The 22,442-nt window shown below is 39.6% G+C and overlaps 1 protein-coding gene across 2 annotated transcripts in view; it reads right to left on the bottom strand.

Moving 5' to 3' along the window:
- The window catches only part of LOC118785545 (protocadherin-9), a 190,402-nt gene extending 173,505 nt beyond the window's left edge, over positions 1-16,897 (bottom strand). For both annotated transcript variants that reach the window (XM_036540269.1, XM_036540270.1), the window contains exons 1-2: positions 16,180-16,897; positions 12,448-15,596 (exon numbers count right to left, since the gene is read on the bottom strand). In XM_036540269.1, coding sequence (XP_036396162.1) covers positions 12,448-15,480 — 3,033 coding nt within the window. In that variant the 5' untranslated portion in view covers positions 15,481-15,596; positions 16,180-16,897. The remainder of the gene's footprint in view (positions 1-12,447; positions 15,597-16,179) is intronic.
- Between the last annotated feature and the right edge of the window lie 5,545 nt (positions 16,898-22,442).

Genomic DNA, 22,442 nt, shown 5'->3' with positions numbered 1-22,442 from the left:
CTCACTATAGCTCCAGTCCTTGGCTCACAATCTGATTCCACGGTTGTTGCAAGGCATTTTAAACAATTCAAAGGTGGATTAAAGCCAATCTCATGGTAAATAAGAGAGCTATAAAATTGAGATGAGCTATTCTGTGCCTAATGGTCCATGACTTCCAGCCATTGCACTGAAATTAATACCTCATTTCACCAGTTAATGAATTCTCATGTTAGCATTGTTGCTGCTTAAAATCTCCTTTCGTATTGTTGCTACATAACTGTCTCTAAGAAAGACATAGCTAACATATTCCGAATGGGTTATGTTTTCTGGAGGAATATGCTGTAAGAAAAAGTAATACAAAGGATGGATTGACCAAGCGACACACTACTCAGTCCCCATAAAACAAAACCCCATAATGTTGATCTTTTACTTAATCCCCTGTGATGTAGCCTGAGCAAGTTGAGGTCCTTATTTCACTTGGTAATAATTTGGAAAAAAGTTGTATTCCTTGCTTTTCATCTACTTATTACCAACATATTGTGAAATGTATGTTCTGACAATGTTTATTTTGCCGTAATGAAACTGATGGATCATATCACTGGAACAGTGCCCTTCCTTGACTGAATAGGCCAAGAACAGTCTTGGGATCGAGTTTCCATCACATCAAGAAATAGGCCTTGTATTCTCTGGGAAGTGCAATGCTCAAGACAAAGAATGATCGATGGCACGTATTGATTCGCTGTTGTTCGGGTGAGGTTAGGGGGTTGTTTTTGATTTCCGTGTGCAGCTTTTCCACACAACAAGGGGGGACATACTGTAGTAACACATCATAAACAAAAAAACCTCCAGAAATTATCACACTAGTAGGGCTACCATAGAGGTTTCTTTTTTAAAGCTTAAGCTATTCATGCTGGTCTAGAAAAAATACCTCCATTCTTCAGTGGTCTCTATCTTCTCAATAGAGAATATAATAGAATCTAATAATAGAATAATGGAGGCATGTTCCAAGTAGCACCCTTTAAAGAAAACACAAAACAGAATTAATGAAACACTGATGCACAGCAGTGGCTCAGATGAAAAATAGGTTGCACGCTCCTCCTTGTCAACAGGGCATGGTTCACAGTGAAATGGGGGGAATGTCTAACCACCTGTTTTTAATAAATGAAGATATAATATGTAGTCACTGTGCATTTACAGGTAGCTAGGGGTTTACGTGTTTAAAAGGAGATTACAGCCTAATCTTTAGGCAGTCTTAGATAGATCTCCTAGCATGCTCGTAGCATGCTGTCATGATTGGAATTTAAGTTTTATCATCATTATTATTTTATTATTTCCCTTTGCAAACATTCTCAGACCATTTGTTTTGTCATGGTATGTAGTATGCAGTATTGCATTGCTAACACTTCTTGGATGAATGTCAACATTTTAAGTGTTCTTGCCTCATTTATACACCCCATTTTTGAATTGGAATTGGAGAATGTTTCTTATATGGCACGAGTTACAGGGTGCCCTAGGGGTCATTGCTAGATGACCACATTAGAGCGTACAGAAGCTTTACCCCAGCACCACCCACTCATCCAATGAACAGCGAGAGTCTGCTGATATGGGTTACCATCATGCACTTTCTACCATATTGAAAGTGTAACATCAGAGAGGTGTTTTTTTCTTTTTTCTTGATCCTGAAACACTGTCAAACAAAAGTTTAACAGAAATGTCTGTCTCCTGTTGTTCCCCTGCTGAGGACAGATTCACCTGACCTGAAGCACCAAAGAAAAGAGGAGGCCAAAGCATCACTATTGCCCTTAACTGATGGTTAAGCCACCTGCTCCTTGTGTTAGGTGATTGAAAGCATGTGTTAGTGACCCCCTGTCAGCCAGATGAAGTTCTTAGGAAGTACAATTGCTAGTGCAGTTATTTGGCAGAAAACTGCCAATTGTCTGTCGGTTTGGAAGTAAAGTGAATTAATAATTGTGTATTGAGGGTATTTTCGATCTGCCAATTTTAACAGAGAAGACTGTTCTTTGGACTGTGACTGGTTTCATGAGGGGTTGGGTAACAAACTTTACTTCCTCTTACTAGCTGAAGAACATTGCTCATTTGAGTAATATTTATGTGGAAAACATTTTAAACTGCACACACACATACACACACACACACACACACACACACACACACACACACACATGCACACTCAAAGTGGACAAAGGGACACTTCATGAAAACAAAATGTTCCCTAAGTTGACACACTGTAGATTCCATATCATTTGAAAGAAAGAAAACACGTTCTTCATTTCTGAAATTAACCCAACTCATTCATGATGCAAAAAAGTTGTCATGCTGTCATCATTTTTTATTGAGGTACAGTGTATATGAATATGTCTTGCAGAATCTTTTTTTTAATAATTTGCCAGTTATATTTTTTTGCATGTGTGCTGGCGTTGTCTTCAAAGCAGTGCTCAAACAGTCTCTAGTTTAAGTTAAAAAACTTTTTTTTCCCTTAAATATGGGGAAAAAATGGAAGCAAAAACTTCAAACTAAACTTCAGATAAGTGAGAGCAAGGTGTTTTCAATGATAACAGAATCGCATCCAATGCACAAACAGAATTAGCCTTTTCTAAGGGGAGCCATTTGGTCAAACAGGTTCGGGAAAGGAAGTGAAATCTACCAGTACCACAGACAGCTTCACAATAGATTCCCTGTGAATTTTTCCTAGACATTTTTTCAGTGTTTAATTAAGGGGTGAAAACCAAACTCCAGGTTAGAATGCAATTTAGACCCACTTGGTAATCTTCAATTACAAAGCTGTCATTGATATCAAGCTCCCTCTTGGATGCAGCAAGCAACTCTTCCACACATGTTTTAGATCAGTTTATTAGAGAATAAACAGTGTTTTTGCTGTTTTGTGTGATTTTTTTCCATGGTGACTGTCATTGGGTACTATGCCCTATACCTTCCTGAAGGAAACAGCCATGGAGTGGTCCTCTGGATTTAGATTCCCAGGACCTCATGACCTGAAATTCAACCTTCTAACCTGGTGTGGATTTTTAAAATCTATTTATTTATGTGTTTAGCATGTGATTAGTTTAGTGATTGCACATCTTGCGTATCATTGCAGCACAGAGTCAACTTCTAAAGCCTCTCTGTGCAGACACAGACTACAGTGTCAAACTCAAACCTGAACCAAAAACTCTGTAACTGGATTTAAAAAATGTCTTAGAGCTTCCCTCCACAGATGTGTCGCCTCTGCACTTATTGCAGCGAACTTATTTTTGTCCAGAAAATAATGTGCAATACAAGTACATTTTTGGATTCCCTCTTTCACTACAACCTTCACTCCAAATGCAATGCAATGCAATGCAAATACTCACATAGTGAGAAGTCAAACATAGAGGTCTCTGGGTATTTTCCTTATAGGGGTGCAGTGATTTAGAGACTGGTCATAATCTAAAGCCTGTGGTTTTGATTACCCAGTGGTGCACTGCCTTTGTTCTCTGGAGTGTGGTACTTGATCTTAAATAAACATAGAGCTGCATGGCTGCAACATCCAGTCTTGTTCATTCTTCTGCCTTGACAACCATAGCAACAGCTGTAACCGGTGGTGTTGTGCATTTGTTAATATACACGCATACTGTAAGATCGATTACCATCCCAGGGTATACAAGCTGCAGAACTCTTTCATTTCAGATGGCCGTGGCAATTGCACTAACACAAGGTGATGGTTATAACTAATGCACTTTTAAGTGTGAACAACATGGACAAAAGGGGCTTGTTGTCTACAAGCTTCTTTGTTGCTCTCAGTGATGACGGAGATACGTTGAACATTGCAAAACCCAATGGTAACAGAGAGCAATCAGAGACACTGCTTCGCACCTTTATTGTTAAATTTGTTGCTCACAGGCATGGATGGAATATTGGGATAGATGGAAAAATGGAAGTGATACATGTTACTTGCACAGTTGTCCTCTGCATAACTATGAGTAGTGGTTCAACTTCTTGTTAGAGCTCAATAGCAAATTAGGCAGTACTAACAACAGGCTTCACTACTTGCTTCTAGCAGGGCAGACAACTGCAACTGAAAATTGTATGACAACCTTAATATGTGTGAACTTGCCCATATTAAGAGTAGAAGAAGACAATCCCAACTATATTGAGACACTACATGAATGAGACCTAAATGGATTAAATACAAAATGTAAGCAATGCAAGTCACCCTGCATAATGGTGACCGTTGATCAAATATTTCATTTTGGACATTATCTTTCTCCATCTTTGATAACTACATTGAGACATAAATGTCAGGTATAGGTTCACAAAGGAGTGTCATATTCATCCAAGGATAAATGAATGGAGCTAGGAGCTGAAACTGTAGCTCAGAGCTCAGCATCAACTTTAAAATGCAGTAAATTCAGCATAGAAATCTAACCAATACTATTAAGTTATATTTTTAAGGCAGGTTCAAATATTGCAGTGCTGCAACTCCATGGGAAAAAAAAATAAGGTATCACTTAGCTGTGAGGGGATTGAACAGAGTGTCAAAAGTAAAATGTGAGCAATGGAGCATAAATATGAATGTACATCCCAGTAAGCTATACTACTGTACATTCTGTGCAAAAGCTAGGCTATTTCTTCCACAATTGCATTACTTTTTAGGTCCTGTGACCAACTTCCTTCAACATAAAAATATTACAAAAATGTGTGTAAATAATAATAAAATAATATATAAAACAGTATATTGCTTTTAAACATTTATTATGAAATTATAAAGGTGTAAACGCTGTGAAAACAAGGCTTTAGAATGATTTTTACTTTGCTTTCTAAAACTCTCATGGTAAATTACTACTGTACCATATCCTGATACAGACTTCAAATGGAGATTACATTACATAAAGCAAAACAAGCCCATTATAGTATAATGCAGCACATTAAGCACGATTACCAAGCAGGAGCTCAATTTACATAAAACATCTTGTATATACATAATATATTACACAGATACAGTTATACAATTTCAATGACACTTAAGGTCAGATGAAGAACTGTCTATTGCAGTTACACATCAAGCGAGGCTGTCATTATTATTGCAGCTATTATTTCTAAACATGACCATGCCTTGACAACAGCGCTGCAATACTCTGGTTCCGAAGGGATGACCCCCTTAGTGGGACAATACCCTGAGGAGGGTCGTCACATCAGAACACAACACCACAATACCTCAAAGTGCCTACTGGCTGTGTGTAGCACTGGTCAGATTAGGAACGGAAATACTCTTTTGAACACAAGTTGTGTGTCAGAAAGCATGATTCAGTTAAAATAAAGATTGGATAAGCTGTGGATGTGAGGGGTTGGTTCCTTCATTCATTACAATTCCCCTCCATTATGTCCTCTTTTCTTTTGCATACCTAAAAAAAAAACCTACAAACAAGCAGAAACAAACAAGAAACATTTTCTTCTTCTCTCCACTTCAATCATGACAGCATCAATTTTATATGATGCAAAATCATTTTAATAACGGGATTTTTATGAACATTTCTTTTTGTAAATCTTGCCATGTTGCAGTGTGTAGAAAGAAACCGCCTAGAGTGATGTGTAATTTTGTAGCCGTTCAATTACAATGGATAAGCTTTGGAATTCTACTGGGGAATTTCAGTAAGTGCGCAAATGATTCGTATATGCATTAAAGAGGCAAGCACTTATTTATTTTGTATGTATTTCCTTTGTGAAATATGCTGGAAGGCAACCTCTCATCTATCTTTCCCTATTCTTCAGTACCTACAGTCTAAAAATAACAGAAACAAAATATGAAAAACGCATACAGTGGCATGCCCTTAAAATACTTTAAGTATATTTCCACCAAATTCATTGAGGAGGTAAAGGGGCTTATTTAATATTAATTATTTGTTTTTGTCTTCTTTTTAATACCACATTTGACAGTAGCTTTCATGGGAAAACGGTGGTGGATCCAGAATAAATGCTAAACCATTAGTAAAACTGGAGCTGGCTGCTAGTATGTTATATCAGTACAGCCTCGGCTATGTATAATTATTGTACACTGCAGTAGGGCTTCAGTGGTTAATTAGAATATCTTGATATAAATGTGACGCATGTTCTTTCTCTGAATGTAAATGGCTGTTTTTGCAATTTTGCAAATTCAGTAGCTAGCTGTCCAAAAATACCTGTGCTGAAGGCATCCCTAAAGGATTTATTGGTACAAACTAACACAAATAAGGATTAATATTTATGGACATTATTTCATTGGAAGGTAATAAAGATTCACTGACAGTACCTATGTTAGCGATGTCTGTGTTTTTTTTTTTTTCTACCAGTTGTACAACAGCAACTGTAAATTTTGATATGGCTATGCTGAGAAGAGATTAACAATGATTTGGCTTTAATTTGTGGCTTGAGATTTTCTTTGTCTGGCGACTTCAAATACAATCAAAAAGAAAAAATAAACACATAAAGTAATGTGTTAGTCTGATTACTAATTACTAGTTAATTAGTACTTATCAATTAAATGTATATGCATTGAAATATACAGTATATGTCATGTGTATTCATATACAGTATATTATCACATAGACTATCACATCATCTTATTTACAAATGTAGTTTGTGATTATGTTTATAACTCATTTTGAAGCTATAAAGTATGCTTTGTTTCCAGTCCAGATGAGTGCATTGTTTTATTTATTTTATTGTTTTGCATTAATCATTTACTTAATGTGGGGACAGGTGGTAAAACTGCTCTTGGTGTATTCAGTATATGTATATATGTAGTGGAGGGACATTTTACAAGATATTCCTGAGGACTATATCAGCATGACTCAGACGTCCCCCTCAGGTGCAATATTGTCATAGTTCATTAATCTTTTTTAAACTACCCCAATCATATAAGCCCGCCACATACTAATCCCTTATTAATATGGCAAATGAACCTGCAGAAAGCGAAGACTCCCTCAAGACTGGATATTACAGTGGTAAATCTATTACATCAGCTCTTGTACTACTCCTGTTTGGATAAGAAATCCCTTCTTTAAATATATGAGCTCAACCAATGAAATAGTGTCATTTAATGCCATTGTCCCTTACTTTAATAGTTACCATTACCAACCCAGTTTGGGGCCAGTCATAATCACATCAAAGCTTTCCTCATTAGCTATGCCCATGATTTGCCTCCTGGAGCTGCATTATTACAATTCAGATCATTCTTTTTTTTTTCCTCACTATCTTAAAATGCCCATATATGGCAAACAAAAACATAAGGACATGATAACACCCAACTGGACAGTGGAAAGCCAGCATTCTTAGCAAAGATTGTAAATCAAGCATAGACATCAACACACTGTTGATGCCATATATAAAGCCATTGATTGGTACCTTTTTATGAAATGTGGAAAAAATAACCGGAAGTGATAGGAAAGTAGGTACTCCATATGATTACTTACAGACTCCTGAACCCCATATTGAGTGGAACTACCATTTGCTGTTATGAATAGCCTAAACCATTGAAAAACTTTAAAGCAATCGGACTGGTTCAAATGATAGAGACACTAAAAACACCAGTGTTCTACTGTCAAGTGTTATCATATCTGGGGTTCGTGAAACTTCATACTCCAATCACTTATCTCGGCTATTGTGAAGTGTTGTGAAACTGCATTAATACATTTGAAATACCATTTACAACACCTCCTGTATAATTACAATACTTTATTGTGATATAATCACATTAAAATATATTATATTGTATGTACCTCTACATTATTTTCACATTAATATCATGTATATATTATTTCACAGACATCACCTCAACAATGACCCCTTATTTTGAAACTTTAGGACATTGAAGGACTGAGTCCATGATCATACACATTATAAAATGTGGTATGAAGCTTTCGTTCTGCCTACATGTATTTTTACTTACCAAGCACAAAGGGCAATGTTAGAGCTATGCATAGAACAAGTGGTTTCACTCATAAAGGCGTTCATAAAAGCACCTATACAAAGTGCCCTAGCTATATCCCTACTGGCCATCATATTGAATAATTCCAAGTACACCCTCTGCCTTTTGTACATATGAATCAAAAAAAAAAAAAAATTGAGGGAAAAATACATTAAATATATTGTTGACTCACATCCCATATATCTTTCAAAAATACAGAGCTATATATGATGAAAAGTGAACGTCCATTCACAATGGTTAAAAAAAAATTCATACAGCAGAAAAAAAACTCTACATCAATCAGAAATGATGAATTGAGATATTAATTGAATCATTACCCACATTCCCTCGGTTTAACCTTAAATAAAGGTAAACTACACCTGAAGCCAACTAGAGACACTTCCATTGACCAGTCTCAGCTGTAGCTAAACTATACCTGAAGCAAACTGAACATGTCTGAAAAGTCATCTTAACCTGAAGCAAGCTGGTGTTTACACAGATCCACCTTAGCTATAGATCGCATATACCTGAAACAACCTGGAAGTGTATCCAATAACCCGCCAAACTGTAGGTCAGCTATTCCGGAAGTAAACTGGAAGCATTTCCATTGAACAGTCTTGGTTTTATCCCAGCTACACTTGAGACAATCCAGTGATCCAACAGCATATTGATCCAGACTGTTGCCAAACCCCAGACATGATAGGTTACGTAAATTCTGATGTTTTCACCGCTTTAAACGAAAGGCATTATTTCGATTCTTATCCGTTTAGTTTTCTGAGCACGTTTTATTAATTAGTCAATAGTCTTACAGGCTTTGGAGATCCATAAAAGGCATGACAGAATTTTTGATGTAGAGTGTTTTAGTTTGAATATCATATAGGACAGTTGTTCTGTTTGATGGCGGTTGTGGAAAACATCAGACACATGAAGGTGAAGTGTTGGACACCTCATGCCTGTGGCATGAATGTAAGAAGACATTAAAGGATGCGGCACATCCTATCATGGGACACTGTAGAGATGAAACACATGCCAATGCCGCCTTTAACTTCCCCTCTCAAGCTGCAACAAATAAAACACCAAAGCTGTATTTTCTTGGATCCTCTGTGCTTCACTTCACTTTAATAATCATCATTGTGTGCACTTTAAGTGCATTATTAAAATAAGATGGCTGTCCCTTTTTCGCACATGTATAATTTCATCTACCAAGACATTGGTTGAAGGAAAAAAAAAAAACACTTACAGAGCTACTTTAAATAGTTATATTTAAAAAAAAAAATGCTGCCAACTCATTTGCATTTAAAGTTGCCATGTCTGAGGAAAAATAATGATAATAATGGATTATATTTATATACTGCCTTTTAAGGATCGCAAAGCAAGGGAGGTGACTCATTTCCAACTCCACAAATGTGTGACACCCTCTTGGGTGCCACCACTCTGCATCCAGAATCCTCATCACACATCAGCTGTGATGGAGGAGATTTATTTTAGCCAATTCAACTAGGGGATAATTTTACAGCCTGGTTGAAAAAAAAGGAAACACATTGATTATTTCACAAGGACAAAAGGACCCCCCCCCCCCCCCCCCCCCCGACTCTTTGCTAAATCATATTAGATCTTTCACAACTACAAGGTGTCAGGACCTCGCCTCATCCCAAAATTGGTGTCTCCTACAGCACAATGTCCCCATTACTGTACTGGAGAATTTGTCTTCTTCTCAGTCCAAAGAGACAAAAGTCCCTTCCCGGAGACACCAGCACCACTTCCAGCAGCTACTTGATTTGAGTTGTTCTCCCACCCAGTCACTAACCAAGCCCATCCCTACAGGCAACAGTAGTCGTATGGCTGCTGGAGATGGTTCTGGTGCAAGATATTTTCAAAACCATTTATCAAGAGTATGCTGAAGTACTACTACAGACGAAAGCATCAAAGGAGCATGTACAGTTTAATTAATCAGCTACACGTTTCATATACAAAAACTTCACAGACTTCATTAAAATCTTCAAAGATATACCCAGCATTTGGACAGCCGTTTTCTTGAGAACATGTGTAATTCAATAAGCTCTTCAATACGATACACAAATGGATTAAATGCTGATGTATTGTGTGTGATCTTTAAAGAGCCCTTCTGAATGCTATAAAAGAGTAGAAGTAAGTAAAAGTAGATAATTAATAATTTCTTTAATAAATGTCTGGCAGCTGAAAAGGGAAGAGCAACCATAGCTGAGTCACTGAGCTGACTCACTTTTTCACACTCAGTCAGAGCATGGTCTTTGTTGACTGATAAAACAATGTTTTCATGTCTTAAACAGCTGTTGTTTCTATTAATATAGGTCACTTCAGGGAAAAAAAAAACAAAATACCCAACCACTGTTGGCAGAATTTTGGTGAAGTAACAACACCACTCCCAAAAAGCCTTTAGCTGCAATAAAGCTGCTGTTGGTAAAAGTCTGTTAATGCTTAGCATCAGAATGAGGAAATCTGAGAACTCCATGTTTCAAGGCTTCAAAAAAAAAACAAAAGGAAAAAAAAGACTGCCCTCTATTTAAGGTTTCTTCTTTAACAATGTAGGAACCACATACAGTAATAGACTTAATCTACAGTGCTGTCCTGACACAACATGCAGTGGAAATGAGGTAAAAATTAAAACAAATGCTGTAAATGACCAACATCAATATGTTCATATGCAGGCTGATATATTTGCTGTCTCCACTGAACCTTGTGCAACAAGGGATTCTAAACAGAAGGCACTGGCTTGTAAAGTCAGTCAAAATGCATATGACTCAAGGTTTCCAACTTGCTTTATACATGTTACGCTTTAAGAGGCTCAAGGCTTATTTCAATTTGCAGTGCAAATCTGGCCTGTAAAAACCAACATAAATGCATGCAGCTGACAAAACAAATACTCGACAGGGCCCGGTGCATACTTCTCATAATCGTCTGTCTTCACTCACTGATTACCAAACTCCTCTTGCTTTTATTATATTACTGTTCAAACTGATCAAATGTGCCCCCATATATTTCATCCACTTTTGTGAGAGAAAAACTAACTTAAATACAGTGGAGCCATCCTTCATGCGACAAGCTCAAAGCCGACCCCCCGGCCCTATTTGGTCAGAAAATGCCATTACATGAGATGTTCCTTTTGTTTGCTTGTCTATCATGGTCAAAATGCTGCATGCAATCCCGACCGCACAAGCTCCACTCCACATCAATTTAAGTCACAGTACTCCCCCACTAAAATTGCCAGATCTTATCATTTACAATGGTGGCTGCCATTTTAAATCTGCTGTGCATTTACTCTGTCATTAGACATCAGACCTTCATTGGATGCAGACAATCCTGCTCTTTCGCCTACTTCCATTGCTGTACAGACATGCTGCATGTTGGCTGAGTGCCATCCTATGCCTTGCAGACCAACAGTGCCACCTACAGGCAGCCTGGTCCCTTCTTCCCGGTTGTCCCACCAGATTAACAGTGCACATTGTAGTTAGCTTTTTTATTAGCACGAAATTGTTAAGACCTTAAAATAATCATGGATTAGGTTGCATTTTGAGTCTCATTAATTCCTAATCACTTCTGAATTGGATACGTTTCAAGTTTCATAATGGCCTTGGACAGTTTACCTGCATGCTTTACTAGGGAATAGAAACTACTCACTTAAGCTTAGATGATTCGGCTATATTACCTTTATTATATCATAAATTATTTAGTACTCTGAACAATTATTACGCTTTGTGTTTTCCCAAGCCTATCAAAATGTTACTACATTTCATAGTTATGTCTAACACGTATATATGCAATAGGAACTGCACACATTTTGCATTATGAAACAAACTCAAAAGAGCAAAAGGAAATAAAGTACATTTGTCATCAGGATTGCTTCAACAGGACACAAGTATATATGTATATATGCACTTACATGTAATAGATAACTTTGATTAGGGCAAATTGTGCTGTCCTTGAAACATACTTCAGAATTATAAATGGATTTGGTTTCACACACGGGCCATTAATTGGTTTCTGCATTATGTATTCTTGTTTGAAATGGCAAATGGAGCAGACTGGCAAGAAAAAAATGTTTCTTTTACAAACTCTGAAAGCTGTGCATCTTTGCAGTGTGACTTAACAACCAAATGCAACTCCACATTCAGATTCTTACCATATCCACAGTCATAACAAAAGCATGTGCATAAAAGATCTTGACAGATTTCATTAATTAACCACCCAGTACACTTTAGCTGAAACCCACATTGATGAACAGAAAAGTAAGTGCTTCTGAAAGAAAGAAACAAACAACAACAACAACAAAAATGTGCACATGAAACTCTGATCCAAAATAAGCAACATACATGAATAATGAGGAGGGGTTTTTTTTTGGTTTAAAAGTACACATATGCATGACAGAACCTATAAGTGGGTCCTTTACATCTGCACATACAACAGAGCAAATAAGAAATACTGGTGCTTCAGTACTGGTGGATCGAACAGTTATGTGCAGTACTTATAGACCAGTAAAAGTGCTCTTTTACCTGTCTGGTGTGCATGGACCCCTTTGTCTTGAACCCTCCTTGGGAACTGCACTCCGAGGCACTGAAGTGGTCTGAACTAGTGGACGACCGCTTGGACAGGGTGTCACAGCCCCCGACAAAGGTGTTGTCCAGGGGGAGCTCCTGAATGACGTGGTGCTTTTTCACCGAGACCGGGGTGTCGGCCTTGAGGTGGAAGGCCGACTGTGGCGAGGCGGACTTGTAGTGCCGGGCCAGGTCAGGGCTGTTGGGTTTAAAGGTGGTTGTTGGGGCAGTGCTCCAGTCAAAGCGTCCGATGCCCTGCTCTTCCAGCTCCGCGGGGAGGCTGATGGTGCCGTTAATGGGCTCGTGCACGGGGTCGTCGGGCTTGGTCTCCTCGATGGTGACAAAATTCAGCAGAGAGTTCTTGGGCGACTTCCTTTTCTTTCGCTTCTTCTTCTTGTTCTGCTTGTTCTCCTGGTTCGGGGACATCCACTCGGCCCCTTGTTTCTTCCGCTGTGCCGCCTTAAACCTGGAGGCGTGGCGGCAGCGCACCAGCACGGTGACGAATATCACCACAACCACCACCATGGCCCCTGCCACTATGGCAATCATGATCGTCAAGTAGTCCCCGTTCTGATAGGTCTTGTCGCTCTCATCGATGGTTCTGTCCAAAGGGGTCTCCATTGTCCGGCGGATGAGGTCATACACATAGCTGGCATTGCCCACAGTGTCATTAACAAACAGAAACACAAGGACCAAAGTGTGCAAGGATTTGGGGTAACCCAGGTCACTGATGTTGACCACCAGCCGATGAAGCCCAATGTCGAGAGCGGTCGGCTTCTCCTCAAGCGTAATGTTGCCAGTCACAGGGTCGATCCTAAACAAGCCTTTGCTGTTGCCACTCAAAATGGTGTACTTAAGCTCTGCATTCATTTCTGTGTCACCATCTACCGCAAAGACCTCTGCGACTACAGACCCTGGAATAGCAGAGAGGGGAACCAACTTGAAGGATGTGTTAGATGGGGGATAGATGACCACAGGGGTGTTGTCATTGACATCCATGACATTTATAGTCACCTTGGCAGCCGAGGAGCATGGGGGCTGTCCACTGTCCACAGCTCGGACATCAAAGGTGTAGGAGCTCTGCTGCTCTCTGTCAAAGGAAACATTGGACTTTATAACTCCAGAGTATGGATCCAGAATAAAGTTTTCATTATCGCTCATTATGGAGAGAGTCACAGCTGCGTTCTCCCCTGCATCTGCGTCCGTGACGGTGATGACGCCGACTGTGCTGTCCTTTGGTAGGTTCTCCGACACGTAAAACTGGAAGTGGTTGTGGGTGAACTTGGGGCTGTTATCGTTCTCGTCCTGAATGGTGACAATTACGGCTGCCTGGCTTTGGAGTGGGGGGGTCCCATTGTCTCTCGCCGTCACCGTGAAAAGGAATCTGTCCTGCTCCTCTCTGTCGAAAACTCTGGAAGCCGTTAACACCCCCGTTTTACGATCCAAGTCAAAGAAAGAGGCGTTGGGTCCCAGCTGGTAAACTATCTCTGCGTTCTTTCCGCTGTCCTCATCTGTAGCGGTGATAGTGGTGAGGAACAAACCCCGTTTATTGTTCTCCATCACTGCCAACTCGATTACAGGCTGACTAAAAATGGGAGGGTTGTCGTTCTCATCCTCCAGCTTCACTCTGACCAAAGCTGTCTGATTTAGGCTCGGTTTGCCGGAGTCGGAGGCTACAATTTTAAAGATGTATTCTTTGGTGCCCTCGTAATCGAGTAGTGCAGAAGTCTCTAAAAGGTACTGGTTGTCATAAACTGCTTTTAGGTGGAAGGGGACATCCTTTTCAATAAAGCAAATCACTTTACCATTGACATCTGTGTCTTTATCAGACACTGTGATCAGAGCAATCTTTGTATTAATGGGATCTTTTTCCGATAGGAAAACTGTGCCATTAATGGGACTGATAATGTATCTCAGGTCTATGTTAGGAGGATTGTCATTCACATCTGTCACATTGATAGTTACAGTAGCTCTGGCCGGACTTGAACTGCCATCGCTGGCGAGCACTGTCAGCTTGTGAATGGCAGTTTCCTCTCTGTCTAGAGGCTGCTGTACTTTTATAAGACCGGTGGTGGAGTTTAATGCAAAAAGTCTTTTAGTAGCGGGAGAAACCTGGGTACCAAAGACATATCTGATATCAGCATTGGGCCCCACGTCTGCGTCTGTGGCTTGCAGCTGCACCACAGACGTCCCTACAGGGGAATTCTCCGGAATGTGGACCTCGATCTGGTTCTCTTTAAAAACCGGTCTGTTGTCATTCACATCAGTAACCGTGACCTGCAGGATAGCGGTGCTGGACTTTTGGGGGTTGCCCCCATCTTCCACCTTAACCTTCATCACGTAGGTGTCTTTCTGTTCCCTGTCTAAGTTCTGCTGTACAATCAGCTGGGGCCACTTCTCCCCCTCCGGTGTTTCTACGATGTCCAGCCCAAAGGCGCTCTGCCCATTCACCAGCTCATAGTGCTGCACGCTGTTAAAGCCGGTGTCTGGGTCAGTGGCTGAGGGAATGGCAAAGCGACTATTAATTATAGTGTTCTCTGGGATGGAGATGTTTATAACCGGAGATGGAAACATGGGGGCATTGTCATTAGTGTCCTTTACGATTATTTTAATTTTAATCAGTCTGAAATAATCGTTTGGCAGGATGACCACCTCAATCTCAAAAGAGCATTCATTTTCCTCATAGGAGGGACCAGGACAGAGTTTCTCCCTGTCGATCCGGTTCGAAGTTGTAAAAATTTCCCCAGTACTGCTTAAAACTCTGAGTAAAGGTTTATCTCCAGCTTTTGAAACCAGCCTATAAACCAGATTAGCGCTTGTTCCAGTTGCAGCATTTGTATGGGAAATGTTCAGATCCTTTGGTATGTTTCCAATGAGAACGTTTTCTTGCAGCTCTTCTCTAATAGGGTAGATCAGCTCTTGGGCTATAGCAGGATCTAACCAAAAGCAGGCGACCAGAGCGGCCAACAGGTAAAAATCTTTGAGGTCCATGGCAGTGGTGTAATTCTTTTCCACTTCGATTTCAAATTGTTTTCCCCATGCAATGTAGCTAGACTGCAGGATTCACAAAACCTTGCATTCGTAGGCAAGTAGCAGCCTACACAATCCTATAAATAAACAACGATTAGAATTGGTTACAATCAATTCACTCTCGGGTAAAAACACAAACATGTTAAAGACAAGTTGAACAAAAATGACTGAGTTATTTTATAAAGCTGATTTATCCGGTATTTCTACATACTGCTCCGAGGAGTGTTAACGGCAACCGAATGAGAAAAATATTTTCACATGGGAAACATTCTACTTTCCAAGCAAATTAAAATACAACATATACGTGTAGACATATCCGCTTTTGCCTGCTGCACAACATGATCATATGTTTGGATCATCGTTGGTCCCTCTGCAAGTATTCTTTTAAACTCCAAAAGCTTATGATAATAAAATACTGCAGTAACCGGGGCAGCCATTCAATTACTTAGCATCTCCTTTCTAGACACTGCAAGAAGTAAGCAAAACGAGACGTCTCTTATGCTTCTCTAAACTTTGCACAATTAAAGTACATATTTCATCAAATTAAAATCATCGTTATTTTTCATGACAGGTACTGATACAGATTCACAGCAGATGACATTGCAGAACACTCAGATTTGTGCGCTACTTGTCTTTTGAGCACAAAATATATTTCCTTACCTCCGGTTTCCACTGAAGGCTGTGTTAGCGCGCGTGTGGTTTCTTTTGCCGATTATTGCAGTCGCACATCTTTGATAAAATCCCTCTCGTTCAACAAACAAAAAAGACTGTTGAATTACTCCAAAATAAAGATATCTGATGAGATCAAGGCGCACTTGCGTGTTATTCACGAGTAAAAATGCATGTTGTGTTCCAAAAGAGAGCAACGGTGGGGAAGATAAATGTTGGTTGAGATGGCAGCGCACCGTCTATCAATTAAATACTGGGTTTTGCCATCTAACTCTGCTGTTAGGAATTCTCAGAAGAACACACGTACTGCGGCTGTCTGCAATCCTCTTCAACAAACAGAATCAGGTGATCCGCACACACGTTATGTTCCTGTGGACAAGAGGGTCCATGCAGTTATTCCGCATCAGAACAGAGCGCAGTTACTCTCACCGTGCAACCTGTTTTACTGTTAATGGCAACATAGCCGAGCGCCGTACTTTTCCTGGTACAGAAAAAAAAAGATTTCTTAGTTCACTGTGGTCCAGGTTTTCCTCAACCGTCAGCGATGCCCTTATTTGTGTCAAATTAGGATTTTTTTTCCTCCACAATCTTCAAAGTGTTACAGGGTACGTCTCATCTGGTTTCTTACGTGATAACAGGCACCATGTCCATATAAACTAATAGTATGACTAGGAGTGGGGATGCCTTTTTTCTTTGCTCTCGCTCCCCTCTCAGGACTGAATTTCTTGCAATAACTCTGAATAAACCCAAATGGGCGGGGGGTGGGGGGTGAATTAAAGCAGCCGACAACATCGATGATTGGATTGGATTCTGTCTGTCCCGACGTCACGGTTAGGGGAGGGGACTGTGCTGCCATTGGTCCGAAGCGCAGTCACTCACAGCAGACTCAACTCTGCTGAAACACTGAGATGCTGCATAGCTCAGAGCAGCAGTCGGAAGGAGAGGGTGAGGTTTGCACCGTTTAAGATTTTTGGATCTGTTCCCACTTATTTTAATTAAATTTAGGTATGAGTTTTTTTTTAACAAAAAGTATTACTGCTGTCACATCGTAGGGCAAGCTCACGAATTGATGAGCAAATATTGAAAATATATCGATAAAATAACGGCAGCAGTAAGCAATGTCCTAAGGCTTCGAGTGCTGATAGTTTTAAAAAATACATACAGCCACAGCAAATACAAATCAGCGAAGCCCTTTTAAAATCAAAGTAGGCCACTTCCTCAAACGACTGAGTTTGTGTAATAGGGAATGATTTTATGAAGAGCACTACAGAGATCGTCGTGCAGGATGGCTACAAGGAGCGTTTTTCCCCCCGAACAAAATAGCTTGCTAGCTGGACCTTCCGCCCCAGGAATGTCACGTACTTAACACTAGTCAATGTCATTGTGTGTTCATGCTGTTCGAAGGCGCCTTGCACTCTCCGTTGACACAGAAATTCCGAATTCAATCAAGAACAAAGTCAGCGTTGTAACTATATAATTATCTAAACATGTAAAATTGAATAACTCGCGGCTCCGTATGTTTACGAGAAAAGCTGCAAATAAACCTGGATATTTACTGTTTGAAATGAACAGGGGTCAGATCTACGCAGCCTGTAACATAGGCTACACAATACTTCAAGGAAATGTACGAAACCCGACAGAATGGATAACAGTACATATATGCTTTTTATTCGTTGAAATTGGTTTAATGACGGAAGCAGGTGCTTTGACAATAAGAGACACGTAATTTTAGCTCCAAGTTAGATTACTTTGTTTATTCGTGCCAATTTAGTAAGTTGACCAGCGGTCATAAAACTGAACGCACTGGACATACAGCCTCCTTATTCTTTAGTGACAGCGGGCATGCTTGTTGCTGACTAAAGCCGAATGACATCGAGACGGGATCCTCGAGTTATGGTGAACGCTGCCATCTAGAGACTTTTCTGTGAAATTGCGAAATGACCGTAGTATAGGCCTAATGGAGTATAATTTGTGTTCGAAAAAAAAAATATATATATATATATATATATATATATATATCGGACGAACACCAGAAAGTGTGACGAACACGAGACACCTCTAAAATGCTTGTTTTCCCAGTTCAACACCTGTTAATTTGCTCAGTTATTTTTAGCATTATTATTATGGTTGTGGCCGTCCATGGATTTTCAAAATAAATAAATAACGCATATACTGCCTGCATAAATAAACTGGATATCGACAGGTTTCCAAACTGGGTCTTAATGAATTAATGGAATATCACCCAAGTCATGATATTTCAATATGACTTCATTTATATTAGGGCAGTCACTGATTACATTTTTAGCAGAGTAGATTCTCGCAAACATTGATTGATAGTCCACTTTTAATTACATATAAAGCAAAGTTGTGATTTTGACAGTGTCGCGCAGTAGATCTTGTCTGAAACAAAGAACGCATACGAAAAGTGGCCAGTAACATCAATGTGAATGATATCAGCAGTAATGTAAACACTGCATACAGAATGTGTGTGTGTGTGTATTGGTGGGGGGTGGATGTTTGACAGATTTAAATGTCCATGTGGTGACAGATTTAAACAAGCATGTATACATACAATAACCTGAAGCATTATTTCTCTATTTCCAAAAAGGTAATACCACTGTTCCACAGAAAGCAAAGGACAGTGGTCCAGTTCATGTTCACATCTCACACCCACTAAAAGAATAAACTGCATGATGGTTGTCCCTAAAGAGCTTTTGTTGATAACATGTTTGTCCAGTGCAATGTGGTGCTGTGATTAAATGAGTTGTCCTTTGGAAGCATGGGTTATTCTATTTACCCTTTGGAAGCATGGGATAATGTGTAATAATTGCAATATTATACTATTGTCCCTAGGTTGCTGTTTTATGGACATATTTATAGTTCATAATTTATATATGCTGTAGGTTATACAGGTTTAGAGGCATAGTAACTCAAGGAAGTCAATACCAGTGAAAGGCAGCATAATGTGAATTTCTGTACTTTGAGGAAATTGAGCCCCATGGGAACAGCAGTACTTTTGGGTCAAATTAGTTAACAGATAATCACAAATGTAAAATGGATTTATTTGCCTTGTGGATTATTGTAGCAGCTGATTTACAATAAATCTGCATTGCAGTTATGTTCCTTCAGAAACAAAAGCTTTGTCCTCATTTTCTACACCACTAATGATGCATGAGTTTTACAGAAATGTCGCCGAAATGCAGCTCACAACAAAGGCATCCTGACTGCAGTTAGTTGCATTTTTCATTAAGGTGGCACACTTTTTACAAAGAACAAATGTAAAACAAAATTCATTTTTTTGCCCTCATTCTTCAGAATCAGCTGAAAAGTGAGAATGAGGTTAATGCAATTTAACCGCAGTGCATTTTGCCCCCGACTATGAGTAATATATTTATGGGAGTTTGTCGGCTGGTTTATTTTCAAGTTTTTGCAAAGTATTTTTTTTCCCATGAATTGCAGTTACAACTAAACTTGTGATGATTTATAAGAACTGAAAATGACAAAATGAGATCCTTTGCTCTAAGATAATGACATGTACCATTGCGGTTAGATTGAATGACCCCCCCCCCCCCCCCCCCACACACACACACACACACGCACACCATTGTCACCAGTAATGAAGCTGGAGGAGGATCGTTCTGAGATGAATGCATTCAGTGTTGTCCTAGTCCCCTGTGCTGCACTGAAAGGTGATTTATGGAAGAGGAAGTTTAGTTTAAAAATAATTACTGAACAGAAATGTCTCTTAACAACAGTCCTCTTCTGAATGAAATTCACACCAGGCTAAAACAATTTAATTAGTTGTGCAAATGGTACTGAACATCTTAATCATATTCATGACAATCCACCCCTGAAGTTAGACAAAGTGACCTGCGGTTTCATTTGGTTCTAGTGAAGAAAAAGTCACCAGACAAAAGGATTTTGAAGATTATTTTTCTCCTTTTGTCTTTTGACATTTGATAAAACTCTTCTAAACGGCCAGACCTGGACATCTGCTGCTATGACATATGCGGACAGACTTCTCATTACACGAAACAGTCACAACAGGTGGTTCTGATCCAGTTGAAAGGTACTGTGTGATGTGTGTGAGCAGTCTTTAAGCACTATATCAGTAAAAGATGAAGAGCTAAAGACCCTGTAAACCAATTATCTTTTTAACCAAAGGCTCATTCTCTTTTTCATGAATGTGCCTCTCAAAAGGGGCATTTGATTAATTGTTAGTTGAGGAGTGTAAAAATAAATAAATGGAGAGGCAGAGAAGGGGCTCCCCGAGTTCAGTGGTTCAGTGGTTAAGGTGCTTGCCTTGAGCACAGACTGAGCCCCATGGCCTAGGTTCAATCCCAGCTGTGTCATCAGGCAACTATGACCAGGAACCCACAGAAGCGGAACAAAACTCGCTGCTCACCGACTCTGAGACTCATCAGGTGCCTGCAGGTTGCTCAGGTGACGTTAACTTACCTGTGCACTTGGTGACTTGTGTGAAAAATACTTGTGATTGGCATGTAAGTATATTAGAGGACTGCATTCGCCATGCTCCTGTGCAGTCGCAGTGGTTGTCGTGGTGAGATGAGCCCAATAACCAATTAGTGATTTCAAAAATAGAGGGCTGCAGGAAGAGGAAAAAAAAGAAATAAGGCAGAGAGGATGGTACAGTGGCACAGTGGGTAGCACCGTCACCTTATGGGTACTGATTTTAAATCTGGCTCTGTTCTCTTCATCTCTGTCTCGATGCCCTCCGGTTATTGCGGCATCCTCGTGAGGTATTAAGACAAACTCTTAAGGATAATTGGGGTCATGTTTTTAAGTGTGTAAGCCTGCATGCATGTGTATCTGCGACCTGAGAGGGATTGGGATCCCGTCCAGGGTGTGGTCCTGCCTTGTTTCCTTGTGTGTGTGTGGACGCATATATATAAATGTACTTACTGGAAACACGAAGGAGCCAATTTGGACAGCAAATCCGATTCCCCCGACACCTTAATTTGAGTGTCAAAAAGAAAAAGAGGGATCGCTCAGTAACTTCTGAATTATGAATCACAGTGCACACATTTCTCAACAGTGACCACTAATTAAAAGGCACAGAGGGTGGGCTTTATTAGAAGATAATCCCCAGGGAAAGTGTTTGATTGGATGTACCAAGCTTTTAAAGTGAACCTTTTACGAACCGTTCATTATGTGTGCATGTTGGCTCCTACTTTCTCTGGAAAACTTAATGAAACTTAACAAATTAATTTCAAAATCCAACTGGATGAACATGTTAAAAATTTGAGAAACCATCCTCAGAGACATATTGAAACTGAATCATCCTTCCTACATGGTCCCTAAGACAATACTGTAAGAAATGCACACTAGACATTAACTGCTATTTTTACCAATAAATTTCCACCTGTGTATCTGTGGTAAGGCTTAAAGCCACATTTCAGCTTCTATTCATATTTTCTAATTTATTCAGAGTACATAATAGCATTTACATAGTGGTATCAGGTAATAAAGTTTAATTTTAAGCAAATCAGTGGTGAGTCTTGAAGCGAAACATCTGTTTTAACTTTACCCGCATTCTAGAGACATGTTTCGAATGTGTCTGTGACAGAATGCATCATTAAAATTAAATGTACCCTCTCAGCTGCTTCAGCCAATCTGGTCTGCTTTAAATGCCAGTTAATAGTATTTTAGATTCATGTGTCGGCCCGAGTTACCTCATCTCAACTGATGATTCGCACATTTCCTGGCAACGTTATCATCAGTGCCATCTCTCAGAGCAGCCAGATGCTACCCCTTCGGATGTGCCCCTGCTAGCCGTGACACTTCGAGCCCAGCTCGGGAATACCAAGCAGCCTCATGACAGGGATACTATGAGATAAAGGGCTCTATTCAATCTAACCACAATCAGCTTTGCATTTAACTTTGGGTAGCAAATTTAAGTTTGCTTTTTTACAATTAGTTTTACATATTACTATGATTTTGGTCATCACTGATATTAGCTAGAAAAAAAATCATAACAGGAAAGAAACACTTAGGTTAATTTTTCAAAGTTAAGGCCAATACAAATTAAGATTTATTAGTGTTTAGAGTTGCTGCCTTGTAAAGACAAGCTGATACTGAATAACTTTACGAACTAAAACAATCACAAACATGCTCATTATAAGTCCACTAACTGCAGATTTAAGGACAATATAAGTACACCCATTTGGTTTTATTGCCATTAGCAATAAAGCTAAATTTGCAGTTTTGTGGATCTTGGCTCTTAACACATTTTC

This window comes from Megalops cyprinoides, chromosome 11, assembly GCF_013368585.1.
Source record: "Megalops cyprinoides isolate fMegCyp1 chromosome 11, fMegCyp1.pri, whole genome shotgun sequence".
NCBI classification, from domain to species: domain Eukaryota; kingdom Metazoa; phylum Chordata; class Actinopteri; order Elopiformes; family Megalopidae; genus Megalops; species Megalops cyprinoides.
The sequence above is the reverse complement of the archived record's forward strand: the minus strand, read 5'-3'. Positions and strand labels throughout refer to the sequence as shown.